The sequence below is a fragment of the Ylistrum balloti genome, unplaced genomic scaffold (genome assembly GCF_031769215.1).
Source record: "Ylistrum balloti isolate Yb309-2 unplaced genomic scaffold, AGI_CSIRO_Ybal_v1 Utg370332, whole genome shotgun sequence".
Classification (NCBI taxonomy): Eukaryota; Metazoa; Mollusca; class Bivalvia; order Pectinida; family Pectinidae; genus Ylistrum; species Ylistrum balloti.
In genome coordinates, this window is record NW_026782241.1 from 1,591,216 (window position 1) to 1,616,577 (window position 25,362).

Genomic DNA, 25,362 nt, shown 5'->3' on the forward strand with positions numbered 1-25,362 from the left:
TCGTCTTACAATGAATTAAATTATCAAGTCCAAATGATTCAGTACCCAAATGCTTTTTTACAGCAAGTCTTATGAACAGGACTGAGAGTAAAGTGAAGATATTTCTCTCAAGCTAGTTTGTAGCTAACAATATATACCTTGTAGTGATAATCAAGATTCGATGATTCAACAAATAAGGGACTTGAAAGGTGTATAAAATGCATTAGCAACTGCTGAGTACAGCTACTTCAAGGGAGGTAACTCTACACAGCTCGTAAAACAATGTGCCAATACTACATGGTACCATAAATGACACCAGTATCTTATCTATAGCATGGTGATCAAACCCTGAGGAGTTTCCTATCCACTTCTCTAGTAATTCTTTATTGCTGAGGACCTTGCTATACCCTGTAAACATATCTGTCAAGATTTGATTCCAGAGTTTCTTCCACTTGTCAATGTCATCCCCACTTGTCATTTGCTCTATACACAGAGATCATTTGACAAGTGTTCCACAAGCACGTTAAACATACACTCATTAGTAGCGATTTCTATTTCTGATTCAATTCTTTATTAGAACTGCATGATTAAGAAATTGATCAAAATCATTATACTGTTTGTGAGGTCCTGTCAACAGTGTAACACTGTCAATACCTTTTCTGCAATCTGGTATAATCTTTACATACCATAACAGTAGGATTTGGTCTGATTATTTCCAACAAATAGTGTGTCATATTCAATTATACCAATCTGACCCCACATCAAGAAGTACACTCTTCACATAATCGGAATCACTCGTTTAAAAACACTCCAATCATTTTATAAATTTTCTAGACCTTGCGACATTCCAAGCTACATAACTAACCTGGTTTAAACTCTATTAAGCAGTCAATTTCTATTGTTTTTTTTAAACTATGTATCTCACAAAGGTCAAATAGACACACACTTGAGTAACAAAAAATTAAAATCTTTTAAACTTCTGAAGATTTTATTTCTATATCGTTTTACCTTTAAATTTGACACATTTAAATAGATCAGATGTTGAGTTTAAGATAGGCATACAGCTGTCAACGGTCACCACTCAATGGAATTTAATTCTTGTTGTTATTTACATGTTTCTAACCTATAAACAGCCCCTAATAAACAATTAGACAGAATCTACCATTAAATAGTTACCACTCTATTCTACATTAATTCACAATCAAGACCTTTAAACTTTAAGATAAGGACATATTTCATTCAAACTTCTAAAACTTTTTTACGGTAAAGTTCCTTTGTAAAATATTTTATTATAATTTATTTACTAAAATGTCTTCTGACCATCTGTTTTGCAATTCAAAATATCTATTAATTTCAAGTTTGAATTACAATCCGTTGTTTATAATTATTCATGATAGTTTTTTTTTTATTCCTTTTTGCCTCAGTAAATATTTCATAATTCAGTTTAGAAGCCAGTTACATGTATTTAGAATCTGAGAATATCTACTACAGTAAACCTGATTAGGTGTACTGTAGTAAATAAAAGAATAGATATTGCCACACCTTGGAGCCGGCTTCTGATCATAGACAAAAAATACACCTGACCAGGAAATATGATCTTTACCAAATAAGGTAACAATTCCATTACAATATGTAAGCGTTGTTGGCTTAAGTTTTGCATGTATGTAAATCTTTATAAATACATAAATTTAATGTTTGAAAAAATACCATACTACACTTTGCATAATAACACTGAAATTCAACGTTTCTCTAAGATGAAAAAAAAAATCCTAAAGGAGGATTAGGACTCTTTACCCAATAAATACACTACAAATTATAGACCTGTGTCAGCCTGCCAGGGTATACTTTGTCCTTTTATTCCGAGTGTGTGATCCTACAGTTCGCTTCAAAGATAACGTAAATTTACAACTTCTTATCAGTAAACTTCAAAATGTGTTAAGATTTTAAATCCTGGGGTAAATCTGATTTTAAAGGAGTAACTTAGAATGTCAAATTATTATTTATATTTATCTAAAGTAAAATATGATCTTTTTAAAAGTTCTCTCAGTTGAGTATCTTAGAATGTCAAATTATTATCTACATTTATTTAAAGTAAAATACAATCTTTTTAAAAGCTTTCAGTTCTATCAGTAAGAAAAGTGCACACACAAGTATAAAAGCAATATTTTAATAGGCATACTGGCAAAATCATGAAATAAAAAGAGCTCACACCTAATATATATATTATATACACACATGTCAAATATGAAACATCTTCATTAAAACTATAACACTGACACTGTTCAGCCTGATGAATGTGAAATCTATCCATCTTCCTATCAACTTTCTGATACCCAAGAAGCATTATTACTGAACCACACAAAAATTATACTCGTATCAATTCATTCATCTTTGATTTCTTCACTATTGATATAAATACTGCCATTTACATTGTACAAAACAAATTACGCAGATCATTGTGGACTTAACCTCAATGTGAAGCATAACTTCACAGCTAGAGGTAATGACACATGGATAACTTTGATGAGAGCCTCTGATCGGCTGTGAGAGGAAAGTGTAACAACTACAAGCAAGGATGGTAGGGTGCAATTCAAACCACACAGAGGAAGAAATGGTGCATTTAACAGGATTCAATCAGCCAGACAGCAATAATATCTACCTGTGGTGTTGACATCAAAGAACTAGCAAAATAACTAGTAAGGTAAAAAATTGCAACATTAACAGGTGGGAGTGCTTCAAACCTTTAATACTGATAATGAAAACATTCTCTAAAGAGAAGTTTCAAAAGCAGGGAATATACCTCGTATATCAATACCACACAATCCAAGCTGTCAATTATGAAATAGAACGTCACAAGTTTTAACGATCAGCTGTCAAAAGCTACCAGCCATAAATGTGTGTAATTCTAAAATTACTTGTATCAAGCATTCTAATCTAGATCTACTAAACCATGAAAAACCTCCACCAAAAACTTTACCCTGAGGTGTCCTTCTACCAGGGGATCCCTGGGGTGTGGGGAGAGTTAGGAGGGTTAACACACACTATAATCACCTGAGCGTATGTCCAATACCACTTTCACTAGATCACCGAGAGACCAACCATGTCTGAGATGTCATATACAGGTATATCCCCCACACATGTTAACAGGTAGCCTACCTACACACCGGTATATCTCAACCCTCGACACGTCAAAACTTGTCAAATAAATTTGCCGCGGAGATATCTGATTGGCGAGATCTAAGCACCGTGGCCAATCTACAGCTGCACTGAAGGACAATGGCTGAACAGAAACTAAACTCTTTTTAAATGAATAGTTCTATAGATTAATAATGGTCAACACAATCAACATACAACAATGATTAATTTTACTTTCCTTCTATTCATGTAGGTCCGCCTGGGTATATTGTATACGTAGCTGTGCATTCTAAGTAGAATAGAGAGGCTTATTGTGCTGGATTAGGCCCATTGTAACGTACATTATGACCGTAACCCAGTAAAGGATTACGATCCCTGAGTAAAATTAACGTCCAGAAGTGAATATTTCACGACAGAATCAGAGACTAATGCATGGCTATTTAAATAGCCCAACCCCTCTGTTTATATGTATCCTGTACCTTGCTTGTGTAACTACACCTAACTCACTCTGACCTTTAGAAATATTATCTACAACATATTTACCATCGATATATAACATTTCAATAGATTTTTATATCATACTTTCATCCCAACATTGTCAGAAAATTGCTCCAAATAACAAACCCTAGTTTCATTTTGTCCCCTATAAGAAAACTATGTAGTAACAAAATATTACTGATTAAGGCCAAAATTATATGTAGCTTATTATTAGATATACTTTTACAAACAAAATTTTTTTTACTCCAAAACATTACTTTTCTGCTAACTAGTATAAGCCTTGATAAAATGTGAAACAAGTCTACATATCACCTTAACAGATATGTGTCTATTTATTACATCTCACAACAAAGCATCATAGGTATCTAATATCTCATGGTTAAACATTCTATTTTGCTTTAAGTTTCTTAGTTAACATTACATTTGTTATTAAAACTGACATTAAATTATCATGAGATAAAGTTCTCTCCTTGACAAAGTCTCCTTGGAACCCATCCTAACAGTTCTATCCCTGAGGTAGAATGTTTCATTTTATAGAATTTGATGTCTGTTTAGGTGACCAAGTGAACAATTCCTCTGGCTATTTAAACTTGATTTTAAATTTAAATATTCTATAAACAAATTGTTCTACGACAGACAAGGCAACACTATTTTCAATACAGTAATTTTCTGAATCTTAAATATATGATAAAAATTATAAATATCTCAGGGTGTCAGCAAACTAAAGGGTAATTTACGATGAAGTTTGAATGGAGTTTTAGATAAATTTTATCATAATATGTAATTTTGAGCAAGACTTAAAATACATCAAATCATTGTATGTTGACCATGGTTAAATGTGTTTCTGTAAAATAAAAACAGAAATAACAACCCTCTGACATTGACTTTCTTAATCATCCTTTTATGGATTTGGTCACCTTGGTTAATTAGAGGTAAATAATTGTTATAAGTCTGGTATCACAATAAATCCTATAAAATTAATCATCAAACCAAATCTATAATTTATCATGTCAGAATTATAGTGAAAAAGTATCTAATTGACTTAGATGAAATTAAAAGACATTTACAAGTCATACAACAAGAATAAAGTTGTAATCAACATTCTACCAGCTTACTGATCAATTTTCCCCAAGGAAGGATAATCACAAATTCCCTTATCAGCCAATACATTCAGAACTTAATAAATTTGACACGATCTGAATATCCTGGAAACTCCTGATGGAAATAATTTAATATTTTAATTTACAAGTAATTGGATCAGATGTATTCTAAATCTGTCATAAGAAGACATTAAGGTAATAACCATATTCCTGGGATAAGTGTTTTTTTATATATATCTTAGAAACTAATCAGTGTATGTAACTGGATGGTGAATTTGTGCCAAATTATCAACATCAAAGTGTTTTTATTTTATATATAAGTAAACCCACATGACCCTACATGTTGTGATCAGAATTCCATTGCCATAAACAAGTACATACTATAATGAAATATTTCCCCTAGAGAGTAGGTAGCAGTGATCTGCTAAGTGGAGTCCACAGTAAACACTATACATGTGTTGTAAACTCTCCCACTACTTCAATACTGTCAGCATAAATCAGCAAAAAACCAATAGAAAAGTTTTGATGACTCGGCACTTATATGTCACAGCACTATGTAAAACAAATCAATTTTTAAAGCTGAAAAGGGCCATAAATAACATTTGTATTGCAGCACAATTAGAAAACGTCTCCTACAGAAGTTCATACAGCCTGTATATTTGTAACATTTTCAAATGAGAACAAGGTTAGCAACAGCGGAACCAACAGACAAACTAACAAGCATCAAACACAACCATCTTCATATCACACAAAGAAATAGAATAATTCTCAATGAAATCACCATGACGACCATATAACTTCCCTGCGATTTTCATCAACTTGCATTTTTTAATCCCTGTTACGAGTTTGGCGGTCAGTTGATAATATCCTGCCAGAAAATCATGATAATGGGAACAGACCCTTGACTATTGAATCAATTGTAACATGTAAACACCACAGGTTAAAGATGAAGGGATGCTGCCATCCAGAAATGGAAAATTGCATGTAACTTACATAAAGTGCAATTGGTGTAAATGCAGGTCAACTGGGTACAAACGAATATTGTCAATTTTGCTGACAAGCAAAAATTGTTTTCTGTCTACCATATCCAGAGAGGGAAATGGCGTCGTTCAGTTATGAAATATGCAGCAGTATTACAGGTATCATAGGTACCTCAACATATGTTATATAATATACAAAACAATACCATGACATTAAACTGACTCAGTAATCAAATATCTGAGATACACTACATTTATTATAGATAACAAATAGGCAAACTTGCATCTACATCTATAACTTCAAAGAAATTTTTAACATCTATGTACATAATAGTGTGTTCATTATTAATCCTTATAGCCTAATTGCAATGAAAATGGAGCAACTCTGGAAATAAACCTGGTCAACCGGAATTAAATGTTTCCAACTGAAAGACTGCAATCGCACTAACAACCTGACAATAAATATTTATCAGACCTGCCAAGGACCGTTATACAAGTGGTTCATTACCATCCCTATTAACATCATCATAGATTTATTATCATATCTTTGATCACGCTGAATTTTGTGGCAATACACCTGCAACCCTTTTACCTTTTGGATAAGTACATGTATACTAACAATATACCTGTAACATACTTACCAATCAGACATGTACAGTAACAATATACTTTTAACCTCCAAACCAGTTGTTTTACATTTTAATACATCTGTAACCCCCCTACATCTATGTTATAATATACCTGTAACCCCCCTTACATATCAGACATCTATGTTATAATATACCTGTAACCCCCCTTACCTATCAGACATATATGTTATAATACTCCTGTAACCCCCCCCTTACCTATCAGACATCTATGTTATAATACTCCTGTAACCCCCCTTACCTATCAGACATCTATGTTATAATATACCTGTAACCCCCCTTACCTATCAGACATCTATGTTATAATATACCTGTAACCCCCCTTACCTATCAGACATCTATGTTATAATATTCCTGTAACCCCCCCCCCCCCTTACCTATCAGACATATATGTTATAATACTCCTGTATCCTCCTTACCTGTCAGATGAACACCTTGAGTTACGGATCTGTCTGACAGGATTAACTCTAGATTTACTCAGATAACCATATATGGTAGGGATAATTACTATGGGATGGTCAGCAGTACTATGTCAATATATCTGATCCAGCTATAGAAGCAGGTAATCTTGTTATAGGTAAATTAATTACTAGACTGCAACATTAATAACAATTTCCACGAGAAATTCTCCTACAGGAATTAAGTTTGTTTCCACAAATATAAAAGGACAGTACGCCAATAGCTCACTGATCATAAAAGCGTCACCAAATATAGTAGAATGCTGTTTGTAATAAAAAAGATTTTCAAAACAATTCTACAGCTATTTGGTCATTTGAGTCATGAAATAATTATTTTTAAGAATGTATGGCACCAAAATTGCCACTGCTATATGTATCATACTTTGTACATGTGGCTTTATCTTTAAGATATAAGATAATTCTCTACCATTGTCTTCACCAGACAGAAATATACTAATCAGCAGGTTTCAAACGCTTTGAAAAAAAATCTGAAGCATATTTTGTGAAAGACTATGTGTATTATGGTTGACGAGATTACAGTAATGAATGGGTGTACTTTACACCACAGATTTGGCTACTGTAAAAGATCAGGGTGTCCTCTACCCAACTGTATTGTTATCCTATAAAGGAATATACTATTTTAAAGAGGTTTATTAATAATGAGTATCAGATAAATGAGATGATTGTACTGGCTGACCGGGAAGTATGGTTATAGATGACAGGTACCCCCACTAAGTCAGGACTGGTCATAGGTCATGTCACATCCACCTGGGAATAGGACATACAAGGGAAGTAACTCTAAATAGTGTCTGGGAGGCCAGCAATAAAATCATACAATAATAAATGTTCGAAAAATGCAAAACAAGTATTAAGTTAAGCAAAACTTATTAAATAACTTTTTTCACACATTTTACTTTCATTTTAAAAAAATCTTCTAAAATGGTTTCTCAATTATGAATCATTCCAACTTATGTACTTTAGAGAAAAGACAACACCCAGTAACTTCTACTGCTGTTTATATACATATACTGGTAGCAAAAAGCACACTGGTCTCCAATAACCAAACATGAAACTTTTATAATATAACCATACATCCAATCAAGTGGAAATCAATAATATTTTCTAGCTGAAAATGAACTAGAATGACTTATTTTATCAACTGAGTGATTTAGAACACGTAACTTTACACTATCTAAAATCACAGCAAAACTTGTCACAGAAGTACAGCTCATAACCAATACATTTTAAATTACAAAAAATGGACACATTGTTTTCAGAACTTAAATGCTTAAATAAATGTTACCTGAGTTTGACAGCTCCTGCTTCAACAATGATGTAGTGCAAATCAAAATCTCCTGAACAAGTCACACACTCAAACACAGTCACATGACCTTGTGGGTCACAGATAGGTACACAACATTATTACTGATTACGTCTGTGACTGTGATGTAACGACAAATTCAATATTTTCCACAATGTATAAACACATACAGATTTTCTGATAGGCTGTCTTGGATAGGTAGTGTATTGTTGAAATATGCCTGTACAAAGTAGTGCCTTCTCAGACTCTGATAATCTCCCCCTGTCAAACCCTTACTTCATTCAGCGTAACAAACACCAATTGTAATGTGGGAAAAAAATTGTGAAAAATAGGGACAAACAGGACTTTTTATCAAAGGTATACTAAGGTATTATAACTACTTGGCTACTTACCAATAGAAATAATGGCAACTCATCAAAAACTGTGTGATTGCATTTATAGTTAGAGAAGTCTAAACTAGAACATATAATCTGTTTACCGACATTCAGGTAATAATTCATTGATCAATACATTGTAACAGTGTCCACAAAAACTCAATATTCTTATAACTATACATTATGTGCTCTGTGATACCGGGAACTTCTTTATGATTAAAATGCTGATATAAATATTCCAAAGTTCAAAGCTATGATCAAGATGCTACAATGTTCTTTTATAGCCAGACCTTCTGGCTACGGCTACAATATTCGTTCATAGCCAGACCTTCTGACTACGAGTAAAAAAAATAAATCAATTTCGTAAGTTTATTTAGTTACTTCAAATCATATCCTATTTGGTTAAAATTATTCTTTTTGATTTAAAATACGTATATCTGGCATGTTCATTTGACATCTACAATAAGGCTGTGTATAGCTAGCGTCCCTTTAACAAATCATACTTTCTACAGTCCATCCCACCTTTACATTATATTAATCAATACAGTAGGATTTTGCAAAAGAGGCCTTTTAAATTATATTACTATGCCTATTTGTGCTCTGCCACCTGGCTAATATACCTGCGTGCATGTTGGAAATCATCTCACTGCATTGGGTCTACACTTCCCGTAACACCTTTTTTCACTGGTGATGTGTAGCACTAGGGTCACCAGATAAATTTACAGTACTCCTAGATTAACAGCATTTGCTAAAAAACATGCTACCCAACTTTAGGGAATGAACTAGGAACAGCTACATAGTCTTGTGTATATCCTTATTTGGCCCTAATGCAGTTTAAAGTTGACATTAAATGCAAGTGCTATACACATATCATGAATTTTTCTCTTTAGATTAGAAATGTTATTTTCTCTGTAGACAACAATTTGTAGCCTACAGTAAGGCAGAATAACTTTAAAACAGTTCACTTAATCCAGAATTGTAACAGTTGACAATGCAATAGTGAAAATTTTAGCAGACATGCATTCATTTAAAATATAACTCACTCAAAATTTTCAAACTTTTTTTTCTGAAATACCTGTTCCTGATCGATATCCATATCCTCATCTCCCAACAATACTTGGGTGTCCATTTTGTCTTGTACACCAGAAATTCTGTGTCAAGAGTCCAATATTCTGCTCAGTCAGATATATATGTCTGTGCCAATCACCAGTTTTAAACAAAGGAACATTCACATGTAGGAGACTTTTGCATTTGTCTGCAAACCAACTTATCTACACTGCACTTTCTCTTACATATGTTTGCTTACCTATACTGATAAATTACTTCCATGTCAAGAGCCCAGGTGACCTTCATGTATGTAACTAAGTTACCCAATGAGCTGTCACGAAAGATTACCAGTACATGCACGATCGTTAAAAGAATAAGAATGGATTGTCTTTACATCACTAATACTATTTAAATAGATCACACGGCAGGTTTTTTACACAATACCATGATTCATATTAACTTATATCAATCAGTATTCTGCTGTTTGATAATAAACCAAAATGTGGCAGTTATTTGTTATTAGTAATATTGCCAGATTATCACAAGTGTTTTTACACCAATTGTTATTAACAGTGATCTTATGTAATATATTTTTATCACATGGAAGGGAAAAATTGATCTCAATGACTTGTGCCGTTATTCCTTGACAAACAAAGGTAGCAAAACCTTTTCTGTCTTCCTAGCAACCTAATGGTAACTGTTATACTGGTAGGCTATGTCAAGATTACATAAACCATGGCTGATATTAAGTATATGGCTGTTCCTGCTTTATCAAACAAATTTGAAGAATGATTATCAGAAAAAATCATCAGGCAAAATATTGTTTAAGATGAATGAAAATCAGTCTTTTACATGTAAAAGACATCTTTAAGACTAGCTGTTAACCTCATTCCAAACGTGAAATTTCTATACAAAAATTGACCAAATTAAGACTCGGAATTTACTTCCTGGATCAATCAGCTTAGAAGTAAAGTAATGAGAGTTGAGTTACCTTTGAGTTGCTTTAGAGAAATATCCACATCAAATACCTTCATCACTTGTTGATTACTGTGAGATTTTCTCTCAGTTTTTGATAAATCCAATAGAGATTTCACTGTTTTCTTTGAACTTTAGATAGAATTTACTTCTGGAATATGTATTCTCAGTATATACAACGTGACCTTATCAATGTGATTTCATTATTAGAAAAAGCTTACAGCACAGAGTGAATTTAAATGAGGAATCAAGTTTTATAATGATCAACACTAAATGCTATATCCTTCTGGTCCACTTTTGAAGTTCAATACTATCTCCCAGTTATCGAGTACATTAGAGCAGACTTCATTATCGACAAGTCCATTTCATTCTATAATGATATTTTTTTTCACAATAAGAAACATATTACATCACAGATATATATAAATGAATGATTGCCTTACAAAATAAACTGATTTTATTGATAAATTAAAATTCCTCGTTAAATAATTTTCAAGAACAGATATTGAAGTTTATCTAAATAATGAGACTTTTCCATTTTATATCAATTGCACAAACATTTAAATAAAAGTTTTTTGTTTTTTTTTTGTAATTTCTTACCTGAACCAATGCACAAGTCCAAGGTGAGTTAACAGTCTGGTGCCTGAACGGCGATTTCCTTCACAGATAACCAACTTATACACAGTCACAAAGATTCAACAATCACTAAGTAGTCTAACACTTACATTTTGCAGGTATTGTAATTTTTGATACTTTGCCAAAGAAATATTTAACAACAGAAATTTTCAAAGTAATTATGTGGTTTTTACAAAGACTAATTGTACAAGTAACAAAAATTTGACTATCTTGGTGGTAATGAACATTCTTTTATAATCTTATTTTGAAAAAAAATTGGTTCTGTTTGTGATTTATGGACAATTTGTAAAACTATAACAAAATTACACGCTTCACTTTTCATTTCTATCAGTTTGTTATACCATAATTTGATATTATTCCAGTATATGTTAGTAACTTTGTGATGGCTTTGAGGTCTCCAAGGGGTAGAAAAGTTTAAAATTTCAATATTTTACAATATGCTGCTCTGAACTGACATCTTCTGATTCGATTTGTGCAGAGGTTCTCCGAACAGATTTAGCATCCACAGTCAAATCAATAATGACATAAAGAGAAAAAATAAGCACACAAATAGCCTTCTATAATTTTCATTACACAGAGTCAATGCTCCAATATCAGAAATCCCTTTGTTAGAATACTTGGTATTCACCACACTCAATTCAAGCATTCACAATTCATCATATTGGAAATGACTTTAGAAATTGCTATTACTGACTTTTGGCCTTTCAGCAAACAAGGGGGATAATTTTTCAGGAACTTCTTTCAGCAACAAAGGTGATTAATTACTTAGAAAAGGGAAATAATACTTAGAAAACGCCTTTCTTTGGCAGATAAGGTAGATAGTTACTTTAGAAACTCTTCTAACCAGACCAAAACAAGGGAGATAATTAGTTGGAAATGTACAACCATAGTAAGCTAAACTTGAAAAAACAAACTGAAGATTTTAACTTAAAAACATACAAATGTAATTAGCGATACTACATCCTCAGTGACAAAGATATGTATATAAGAAGTGAAGTTGCTTTTACTGTTCTGTATGCTAAAGTAGATAGATACAAAATATTTCAACCAGACATAGGAGAAAAGCTTTTGTTGTATTTGATAACCATAAGAGAGTACTGACACAACAAAACAGTCTTGCATCTTACTAATAAGGTTCCTTAAGAGTATCTCAGGGTACGGCCTTGTCATTGTGTACAACATCACCTGGACTTCATAGTCAGCTAACAAACAAGACTTCAGGAATATTTTGTTTTACATGCATAATGCTTTAATTAACCAACCCTTTGTGTATTCTAGCAATTGTTTACCTTAAAACAATATAAAATATCCAGTAAACACAGATTTTTTTTTTGACAAGACAGAGATGTAACGATATTGGAAAGAATGACAAATTATATTAGTAATGTATGTATGTTTGTGTAAATTGATCCTCCCAGGGGTCATTTAAACCCCCAGCTGTCATACACTGCCTTGTGGGGCATATGTTGTTCTATTTCTCCTATACACCTCATGATAATAAATATTGAACGGGTGCAGTCTTACATAGATACCCCAACAATACATCGTATTGGTAACACAGAACATAGCCATGTGTTTGTCTCTCTTTTATCATGAGTTCTACTAGGAACCACTATAACAATGATATTGAGTAAGACAACACATGAGTTGCAGAGAAGAGCTCTAATGTTGCAAAATTCTATGAGAGTCTATTTTAAGCAAACAATAATTGTAACAATGCCATATACATAACAAGGACACAATGACCTCTATAAAACCTATTACATTTACCTGGAGTCTATCTAAAAAACTCCTAGTCAAGCCTGCTGAAGGAAACCTTCTAAGATCCTTGTGAGCAACATAGTATCAAATATAAATGGGTATGGGGAGTTTTACGAGCCTTAAAAGGATATAACACAATATCGCCTGTATGCACCACCAAAGGTATCCAAAGAAGAAAAAATGAATTGGAAAAACACATATCTCAATTAAAAAACTTGCATTGAAAGGAATCTTTAACATCGTAACAATTTGTAGGAACAACCCTGCCATTCATCCTTTCTGATATAGAAGTATTCAGTAGACTATAAATCACAACCAATTTAACGGTTCTCTATACATGAGCCATTCAATCTTAGCTTCAATAGTCTCAATGAATTTCTAGTCACACAAAAAATCAGTACCATGACATTGATAACAAAAGTTTTATCAAACTCTTTAAAAATTCAATTAATAGTGACCGTTACTTGTTGACCACAAATGTGACTTGAAGAGAGGATAGACCTGTGCAGGCTTAAATTACAGACCAGTAATAAGGAATCTGAGGCTGACCTACAAAGGGTAACACTTTAGGGAATCAATATGAGTTTTGAAATAAATAAGAATTTCAATGTCAATGCTATATTAATTTTATCAACAAGATAAATTGTTTTTACGCTCATGTGAGATTTTCTACCTCATACAAGTACAGATTCTATGCCTGTTTACAGTGTCAATGAGAATATGTGAAGACCCTGTAAGTTTAATTGATAAACCAGACAGACCAGCCAGTATAAAACATGGAGGACATCATTCCTAGGACAGAATCATCAGATAAACCGGACAGAACAGCCAGTATAAAACATGGAGGGTAATGCCATTCCTAGGACAGTATCATCAGATAAACCAGACAGAACAGCCAGTATAAAACATGGAGGGTAATGCCATTCCTAGGACAGTATCATCAGATAAACCGGACAGAACAGCCAGTATAAAACATGGAGGACAACGTCATTCCTAGGACAGATAAACCGGACAGAACAGCCAGTATAAAACATGGAGGACAACGTCATTCCTAGGACAGTATCATCAGATAAACCGGACAGAACAGCCAGTATAAAACATGGAGGACAACGTCATTCCTTGGGCAGAATCATCAGATAAACCAGACAGACCAGCCAGTATAAAACATAGAGGACAACGTCATTCCTAGGGCAGAATCATCAGATAACATGGAGGACAACGTCATTCCTAGGGCAGAATCATCAGATAAACCAGACAGACCAGCCAGTATAAAACATGGAGGACAACATCATTCCTTGGACAGAATCATCAGATAAACCAGACAGACCAGCCAATATAAAACATGGAGGACAACATCATTCCTTGGACAGAATCATCAGATAAACCAGACAGACCAGCCAGTATAAAACATGGAGGACAACGTCATTCCTAGGGCAGAATCATCAGATAAACCAGACAGACCAGCCAATATAAAACATGGAGGACAACGTCATTCCTAGGACAGAATCATCCATATGGTATGAAAGGTTTGTTCCAAGTGTACATTATGCTTTCAAAGGAGTGTAATACGTGGGTAAATAGGGCCATATAGAACAGATATGGTACATTACATACAAAACCTACACACAAGGTAGGGGACTTCCCTTCACAAATGGCCTGAGTATTGAAGTACAACCCCATAACTAATGCAGTCATGCATCTCTGGTCAGATTTAACAACAATCAGCAAAGTCTGGTCAGATTTTAAACTGTGTTGTAAATCAATATTAAATCTTGTATCTCTTATTAAACTTTAAAAACTGCATTAAATTTTAATTAAAGTTTGATAAATGGAGCAATTATCTTAAAACATCATATGTCATCAGAGAAACTTAGTGTGATGATTGTTTGCTAGATTTACCATGTTAAGTTGACAGTATAAAGACACCTGTGTATATGACTCAGGAAGGAACATTGAATCATAAATGGTTCAGGTTCCCATTAACACACCAATAAAGTCTATAGGGCAACATACAGGACACAACTCAATCCTTCAGTAACCAGTAACCCTGCCCAAGTCGAACAAATGGCTTCACATTTCAATCGAACCAGCTCCAACCCAGTATAATTCATTGATCTATTCTCTATTTTTACACCAAAAAGGAGCATTTTATCTCTAGAAGTGTTATTCATTTTACATTTAGATATAACAATGATCCAGAGGTGTAATAAAGGCCAGGATCTTTTGTCCCAGATCTTGCATCCAATATTGTGAGTTTCATCTGCACTGTATCAATTACTTCAAGTTCATGAAATGCTTGCTAGAGCAGACTTAAGTCAAATCAACTAAAAATAAGATGAATAGCTATAAAATGAGATGGAAATTTGTTAATTCAAATAATTTAATGTAACTGAAATTATCGAGTAATCGACCACTCCTGAACCCTTAAAACTGCACACAAGATTTTATTGAGGAAAGGCAAGGGAGATAAAAAATACAATTAAAAGACAAGAAAGAATGTTAACCACATGACAGCATCAGAAAAGGTTTCTCAATTTGTTCCATGTCATATGAAGGGGTTATTCTGATTTGATTTCCTCTTCTGCTCAATCATCTTGCATACTTCCAGGTATCCTATTAAAGAGTTAAGGACCCTTAGATACGCCTAAGCATAAACAATCTGTGTTGGTTCCACTCCCTGCTCCTCTCTTTATAAAGTACAATGTATACCTCTATAGGGAAATCCTTACCATTACTTCCTGGTTATTTCAACATTTTTCTACATATGAAATAGTACTAGCTACTACATTTCATTTCCAAATCATAGCAAAGTAAAAAAAAAAAAGGAGGATGAGGAAGATTTAGAAGAAAAAGATAACAGAACTAGATGCAACACAAACCTTTTCACTCATGGCGTTGTACTTGATGCCGAGTTCATCCCTCTCTGCCCGACTAGCCGCCAATAGGTCCTCAACACGGTTTAGTTCTGAGGCAAGGAGTTGGTTCTCCTCCTGGACCTGAGCCAAACTTGATGACGAAGCCATCCTTCCAGGACTAGGGTCTTCAGAGGTCAAGTTCTTTGTGATTATCTCCCTTATGCGGGCAGGTATCTTAGAGGGGTTGCTGTCCTCCCCTCGTACTGTGTAGTCCTCGCTGTCCCTCAGCACAGAGTCTTCCAATTTCTAAAATATACAATTTATCTTTATTAATAGCGAATTATTTCTAGATTAGTTCCTCAGCACTTCGTCTTCAAATGTCTGCATAAACAATGTTTCTTTATCTATTGAAATATTTCTAGATTTGATAAAGTTATAGTCAGTTGATTTTTCTGTGTTTAAAGCAAGATCTGCTTGATTTACCTACTGAAGTACTATAAAACAATTATTACAGAATGCAAGAGTCACAGGTCAACTGTATGTACTCAACATTGAAAATCCCACCAGAAAACACATAAAAAGGAACTCTTTTTGTAGTCCTCAGTTCACAACTATAGGAATTTGTCAATATTTCACAACCACCTTCATCTTGGTAACATGAATAATTCTTAAATCATTATTCTTGGCCAGTCCAAGTCAAAGCCATAGAAAAGTCATGTAGAAAAAGAATAAGTAAATTTGAGTGCCTGCTTAGATATTCTGTAAAAATCAATTTTGTCAAAGAAAGTCAACAATTTTAACCAAATTACCTTTACAGATATTTTCTTATCATTAACATACAAAAGCTAAAATAAAAAAAAAAGAAACAAGAAAAAATTCCCATCAATACATATGAATTACACTTTATTATAAGTATGAACATTATACAGTAACTATATCAACAGGCAGGTTACCTATAGTTACTAAGACCTGACACCCCTACACTTCACAAATAGATTCTACTACTAATTAAACAGTCCATACCATGAAGGCATGTAGGGGTAAAACTCAGATAGTACATCACAATTATTGACTTCATTATAATTAGTCAGAGCACTTTGCACTATAACATAAGATTCTGTCGACTAACTTCCGGCTACAGGACCGGTCAATAGCTCTGTCAATAAGTTTGATGGAATACTGCTCACTTAGCAATTCAGTCACCGTAGTGCTGCGACAGCACAATTTACCATGGTCAATAATTTAGTGTGTTACTTTAGTACAACAGGAAATTTGACATGTTATATACATATACCTGGGGTTAGATTGTGTTTATTCAACAAGAAAAATCATTGATGGACCATTTTAAAGTGAATTCTGCGACCCAATGGAATGTTAATGCTAACTGTGAGTGTGTAATAGAATGGTTCATACACAATAGTGCCGAGGGAAATATTGGTCCACATGTGTACAATACTAGGATTTATCACAACAGCTTCACCTCTTACATAAACGTAGAAATACGCACATGACTAATGGAAACAGACAAACCTTATGTGTATAACTTCAGTTCACTGCTCTCAGATCTGACACATTTTCCTTTTCCAGGATCCATATATATATATATAACCGCTCAGTAAATGCCGATTGAACATTTCACAAGTTTACACTAGAACTACCTCAGAACATTGAGTATTACCAAAACCATTACTTCCGAACATTTAATATGACCAATAACGTTACTTTAGAACATTTGGTATGACCAAAGCACTTCAGAACATAGGGTACCACTAATTGTTCTACTTCAGAACATAGGGTACCACAAATAGCCCTACTTCAGAACATCGAGTACCACCAATAGCACTATTTCAGAACATACGGTACCACCAATAGCCCTACTTCAGAACATAAGGTACCACCAATAGTCCTACTTCAGAACATAAGGTACCACCAATAGCCCTACTTCAGAACATAGGGTACCACCAATAGTCCTACTTCAGAACATGGGGTACCACCAATAGCCCTACTTCAGAACATAGAGTACCACCAATAGCAGTATTTCAGAACATAAGGTACCACCAATAGCCCTACTTCAGAACATTGGATACCACCAATTGCCCTACTTCAGAACATTGGGTACCACCAATAGCCCTACTTCAGAACATAAGGTACCACCAATAGCTCTACTTCAAAACATTGGGTACCACCAATAGCACTACTTCAGACCAATGCAATATTAATACTGTACCAATACAGTTAGCATTGTTTCTGAATATCTGGCAATTTTACTTATCACTACTTCAGGATGTTGAGTATTTTCAGAAAACAGTAAAATGATCATGACTTATGAAACCTCAATTGATGTGAAAAATGTTATTTCCTATCTGTATTTATAGAGTACAGTACTGTAGCTGTTTTTGTTACCTGTACATCAGTAGAATTACAAAAAAAAATTCAAATTTATACACTAAAACTTATCCTAATACACAACATTGTGTGAGAATGCTAGGGATTATTACATTACTACAATTATATCTGTATCTTTGGTTAATGAAATAAAAAAGACATGATATATAGTTATGTAATAAAGTTACAGATCTCCCTTACATAATCAAACCGTATATAAAGGAGATGAGCTAATCGAGGAAATGTCTTGGTTGCAGAAATGGCTGCGAGTTGAGACAAGAATGTCTACAAATTATCTAAAATCCCAAGGCCTACAACTGTGAATGACATAAATAAATACAGAGTAAGAAGAATATGCTTCACACCAGCATGTGAAGTCACTCCTTTTATTAAAGGAACATGAGTGAAGAACATTCGATTAAATTCTACGTTGTAAAGAAATGTAAGATCTTTTTCAAAATAAGATGGAAGTCGAAAGTAGAATTTCTGCCAAGTTTTAAACGTTGACACCAATTGAACTGTGGTTTACTCTACTTAAACTAGTAAAAAATATTTGAAATTGAATTTGTATATGTATATCTACGTCCTATAGATGTGATATCCTAGATGTGTATGATGATATATCTAACATCTGTATGATGATATAATAGATCAATAATGTCATTCACTTCATTAGCGACTTATCCAGGATAAAATATATACTAAATAGGGTGTTTATTGATCATACACTGCCTGGATCATCATTACACAGTGGTGATGTTACAAGCCATTCTAACACCCACCATGTAACAGATACACTGATCACGATATTGACATCAATAAAAATGACAAGAATCTAGCAAAATTTTCAACCGTTGATTACAATAAAAAAAATTAATGATCAAACCATTCAAAATACCTTGATGTCAAAGTAAATATTTAATTAATCAGAAAATCAATTGCTGAACATCATTTAATGTTACATGTTAAAGCCTGCAGACCAGGAACAGGATGCATGTGAACATTATACATGTAACTAAATCGCCTGTCAATATTAATACTTAAAATCTGTGTTTTTATTAACTGGCTTTGACGGTACATAAGTTCAATGAGTACGAATTATTAAATAGGAATATCTAGCCTTAACAGGGAGAAAACAGCTCTTACAGCAGATTTCATCTCATTTAAATAAATCTTCTATTGCAAAAATCCTTCCATTAATAAGATCTAGTTACAGAGTAAAACTTTGTAATTCTATTGAATATTTATCTCTGAATAATTAATTCTGAAATCAAAGTGATGGTACAGAAAAAATTACCTTGTATACTTTAAAAAATATCACACAGATATCTTTAAAGCTAGTGAACATTGGAAGGTCAAACTTTACACAAAAAAGAAGTAGGTTGAATTTTCAATAAATTTAATTTATCTATCATATCACATGACCTTCTAAAAAACAGAATTTGTCACAATAACCAAGCATACCATTAAGTAAAAACTTGCAGATTTCCTTTTAAAACTTAAAATATTATCATAAATCAGTTGAATTGGTAAACAGGTTGATGGTGCCTGGTGTGATAGTATGTATTTTCATTTCACTAAAATGTCTCACATAAGAATTTTCAGTCAAGAAACATGTATTTAACAGTGAAAACTCAGTAGTTTTTTTATTGTAAACTGTAATTATAGCCCTGACAGAGTACCTTTCTACACCCCATACTGCCATAATGATTACACACACAAGTCCACATAGGTCCTGACTTGTCGCTCGCAGTGAGTGTCTTCTGACAGTATTTACCAACACATATAACCAGTATTGACATTGGTCACAAGTTTATATACAGATCTGTAACCTAACCTAAGGCAATCACAAAGGAATTTGTAAAACGAAACTCCAGAAAACATTAAACACAGAGCACTGCAAGAAATTTTAGACGAAGCATATCGAGAGCTGGAATAAATTTTAGAAGACCTCTAAAGTTTCTGAGTCCAATAAATAGATCATATTACAACAATGTCCAATACCCTGATATTACTTACTCTTTATAAACAACCTCCAAATAAATCAAAATAACAAACAAAGATATTTATATCTATCTCATAAATTAATACAATTATTTCTTAAACAGCATACTATATGACTCAAAAATTCAAATATTTTCAATTAAATGTAAATGATACAACAGATTCATCAAAATATTTTGAAAATGGTTTTGTCGATGTTTCAAATTTTTGAAATTCAATCAAAAGGTTTAAGTAAACTGGATCTATTTTTTAATGAATACATGTTATATTGAATATATTATGATAACATGTTTTCATTTTTTTCTTCTAATTTTGTAAGCTTCTTCATGTCTGAAGTTGAGATTTTCAACCATCAATATTTTCTTTCTCTGAAGTATAAAATTTACTTATCATCTAATATGACAATCAGAACAATTACCAGTATATTGAATAAAGAGCATTTGTTGCAACAAATATATTTCAGGTTAGATGATCTAAACTTTATACAAAAGACCTTTTTTTGTCATTTATGCCAAGAAACACATTTGAAATAAAAGCCTTTTATTGAAAGTCAATTAAAACTTAATTTGAACTATGTATGATGCATAAGGTAAACATAACTGGTAAAATTTTCTCCAAATCAGATTTTATAACAATACTGGTGTTTGTATGGTCTTTGTGTACACCTGTTTCATTAAATTATGAAACATATTTTTCAAAGACATCAGCATGATATACAATCATCAAACATTGACACTATTTTGATTTTACAGAAAATTGTTTTAACAGGTGGTCAAAACTTGTCTTCATCAACATGAGATCAGAACTCTGATTTATGAAGTAATATGAAACATCAATCAAAATGATTCTTGGACAATTTAGTATGAGAAGCAGAACATCTTAATATGTGTTATTGCAAACTGCTGAGGATTATTTCCTATCTTTGAATCTTGTGTACCAAATTTTCGAAAATTTCTGCAATCTTATCACTATATCTTGAAATCCCCTGGGCAAATAACTTAGTGAAATACGTGTCTATTTACAACTTATACAGTCAGATGCTGAAGACATATTCCAACTTATACAGTCAGATGCTGAAGACGTATTCCAACTTATACAGTCAGATGCTGAAGACGTATTCCAAACTAAACAAAAAGAAACATTTGATAGAATTTTTGTCATTTTGTACTTGTCCTTACTTTTCAATATTCTTAGATCATCACTTTAAATCTCCATTTATAGAAACTTTTCCTACTAAAATCAGGTATACGTGAAGAAACAATGATAATGTTAAGATTGTTCATCCTCACTAACCAGAATTTTTAAAATTGCCATGATGGTTAATGTCTTAAGAATTGCTCTAATGACATGTTTAAAAATGCCTCTATTTCAAAAGAGTTCCTAATCACAATATTCATAGTGCAAAACACTTATAATTTAGATGTCAGTCATTAAATGCTACTGAAAAGGCCATTATAAAGTTACAATTTTACATCTTTCAGATTAAATCCAATTGAAAGCTGATATGCTGATCTTTGGTGTCCTTCTGAAAGTTTCATATTCCAGAAGGATGTGTTAAATATGCTTTCAGAGGATAATGGAAAAACTTAAACATAAATACTTATCATATTAAAGCGATATTAAGCATCAAACCTAGAGGACTGATAATGCAGGGCATGTATACAATATAAGTCAATTTAAAACCCTTAGAGAACAACTAGAACATTTCAGATGCATTATATACCATTAAAAACTTGAAATAAAACAAATAGTGTTACTGTGTGTAGTACTCAGCAACCAGTAGAGTGGTGCTGTAGAATCCTTTATCAATAATGAAACAATGATTTTACTATGTAATACTATGTGTATGGTTTGCCAATATGGATCCCATTAATTATTGATGATAATAATGAAATTCAAATCCATTTCAGGAATGACATCCAGTCTGACACTGAACATATGGGGGATTATTGAACTGATGATAACAGAGGAACAAAGCCGATATTCAGTGTACCAGGTCGTATACTACAGTAGTAACAATAGTTGTCACAATTTGGTACTGTGTATAAAGCATTGAAATTTGTACACAAACTTTTTTCATCATATGAACACAACTAACATATGTCCTTGATTTGTGTTTATTCCCCTTAGTGCTATACATATAGGTTATAGTTTTAATCTACATGTCACTACACTCGGAGAGTTTCAGGGGGCTGCAACAGCTCAATCGGTAAAGCAATGAACTTAACAGGGGCCATGATAGTTCAGTCAGTAAAACATTGAGAATTGCAAAGTCAGTTAAGGAACCAAGGTTTGAAGTTTGATCCTACTTTTCGTACTCCAGGTTTGTTTTTCTCAGAAAGCTCTGTAATTAGACAGTCCTCAATTGTCTTGGTTGTGTTACTGGGTAAGACCACCTTTCACTCTACTCTGGATTTACAAAAGAAGTCTTTTACATGCTACATGTATATATATGTAATTGTAATTCATATCACTGTCTCTCCTGATTCTGAACTGGTTCTTCAAACTTGGTTTTTGAGTTGTTATGTATGCAGTGCTACAGTAAAAACACAACTGAAACACTGCTTTCATTCATTCTAAAATAGGTAACATACTGAACAATTTACATAGCACCTTAATGAAACCACTACAATAGAAAACCAGTACCTTAAGTGTAATTTTAATTAACAAGGATATAGCAATACATTTCAAGTCATTTTTTGGGGGGGGAGGGGGAATTTTAGGTCTGAATGGGACCTCCTCCCAATTTATTTTATTTCATATGCAAGACAAATTTCTAAAATTTGCAATAAACTTTCCCTTAACAATTCACTAATTTACTTCCATAAATCCCGTCAAAACCAGTGAAAAAAATCCTGCATTATGCAGCTAATTTGGTCAAATATGTATTTTATGACGTTTCAGTACATTGACTGTCCATATCCTTTCTAGCCCCCTTTAAACGTTCAGATAAGATATCTGGTTCAGGAAATGAAACATTGATTACAGCACAACACATTCAAATTTCCAATATTTCTAATTTCTCCACTTAAGTGAAATCCTTCTCCCACAATATCATATTAAGAGGATGCAAAGTTCATCTAAATATATATGAGATATGCAGTGATACCATATATAATACAGTCTTGCTACAACTACAGTATCAATACCATACCCTCTACAATTACTGCTCTATCAATGGATGGTTTAAATTATCAGGGTCATATTTCAAGGAATTCTGGCAGATTTTCAATATCGTCTATATCTACTTTGTAAAGATCAGCCAATGATTAAAGTATTGAAATACAGGTAACCATTTAGTCAAATAAGCTTATCAGCATTTCTCACAAAATAAAACATGCAAATTGAAACAAAATGCTTTTCTTCGAAACGAGAACAAATTTGGTTGTGTCCAATTACTGAGTACAGGATGTTAGAGGTAGAATTTTTTATTAAGTGTAAATTTTTTGTATGACTTGTTAGGATGATCAACTTGTTGTGTCCCAGAAATTGATATAAATGTATGATGTAACAATAAATCACTATTTCACATAATTTCAAATCCAAAGTTTGGAACAAAATTTTAAATACAAATTACATACATATTTATAAGGCAAACTGGCCAATCTCATGTCTAGTGGCTTTCATTGAGGAAGTATAAATTGCTTGAAAAGTGAAAGGTTAAAAATAGAAGATCTATATCTTCATATTGAATATGTAGATTGTACTGTATCAAGCACTATGTTCGAGTCTTTGAAACTCACATTGTGACTAGGACTATGACACTCTCCCTGTGCCACATCATAGTTCAGTTGGAAATCTTTGATTTATCAATACAGATTGAGATTGTTTCATCCACACATTAGAAAACTGTTCTCTTGAGTTAAGAGTGGAATATTAACAAAAGAAGTGAGCATTATGCAACATATACACTTGATCTACAGAGACACAAGTGTTTTATTATTCTCAGAGACAAGTTTCAGCATCTTGGCATACAATATACCCTATAGGTATCAGAACATATTGTCAGCTTTTGACAGGAATACATAACGTCAGTTTAGCGTCTCATGTTGGTGTCACACTATTTGTTCTACCCAGTATTTGTATTTGAAGAAAAATATTTGATTATTAAAATCTACAGCACAAATGTTCTTATAGCCCCGGTATAAACAAACGATGAGCTAGGGTGGATAGCAGGTTTATTTAGACTGGGGAAACCGAGACAAGAAGTTGGGACAAAACTACATAATACCAAAGTAATAAATCAAAAGTTGGTTCAGTTATAGCATTGTTTTTTTGTTTTCTTTTTTTTTTCAATAACTTAATGTTGTTTGTTATGTTGCTTCTGTTGTAAAGGTGTACCCAATGTGATAAATCTTCTAACAAGACGATAAAAATATAAGTTCCTGATGTTTTCCAAAATAAGATATCTCTTGCAATATCTGACATTATCTACCAATATTTTTACTTATCATTTACCATCATTATAACATTTTTCTTTCGAAATAGCGACTTTTTACACTTGGCAATAAAGCTGACAGTGGCAGCCGATTACATGCTCATTTTGACCTCAGGAATGTCTACATTTCGTCAATCTCATATCTATGTTTTTCAGTAAAACTGCAGCTGTACCCATAATGCTAATTTCTCTGCAAGTCGGTCTCGTTCACTGACGCTGTGTAGCCTAGAACGATCTCTGACGGGAGGTGAGTTCATCCTGATGCCAGCCGAAAACATGATACATTCTTCAAGTTTACAACTAATAACAGGAAATGCTAACTTTGTCCTACTTTCTCATTTCCGGTTTGTAAATATCAGTTCCGCAGCAACAGTATAAATTCGTTGCCACGGTTACCGCGTCTTTCGCGATAGTGCACGACTGCTGTGTGTGTATTGAAAGCACGTGCACATGTGTTATATGCGTGAAGCGTTAGATACATCGTACAAAATCCTGTCACTCCATTGCTACAATGTTTATGAAACGGTAAATCTATATTGATAAAGTATTACAATGTAACCAATTGTGAAAAGCATTGTTCTACATATGATATGAAGGCCCATAACATCTACAGCAGTACCTGCGTTAATTAATATCGGGCTGTCGTGACCAGCGGGTATAACAAGAGTGAAACAGAAAGTGTTAAAAACAAAATTTATATACAGTACAGAACATGTGTACGGAGACAATTAAATCAAAGGCTGACGGTGCGTTAAACATCTGTACAAGC

The 25,362-nt window shown here is 33.2% G+C and overlaps 1 protein-coding gene across 1 annotated transcript in view; it reads right to left on the reverse strand.

Moving 5' to 3' along the window:
• Positions 1-24,850, reverse strand: part of LOC132553522 (rootletin-like) — a 71,783-nt gene extending 46,933 nt beyond the window's left edge. Inside the window, exons 1-2 of the mRNA XM_060217769.1 lie at positions 24,767-24,850; positions 15,791-16,072 (exon numbers count right to left, since the gene is read on the reverse strand). Of these exons, the coding sequence (XP_060073752.1) occupies positions 15,791-16,072; positions 24,767-24,850 (366 nt within the window). The remainder of the gene's footprint in view (positions 1-15,790; positions 16,073-24,766) is intronic.
• Positions 24,851-25,362: the final 512 nt, after the last annotated feature.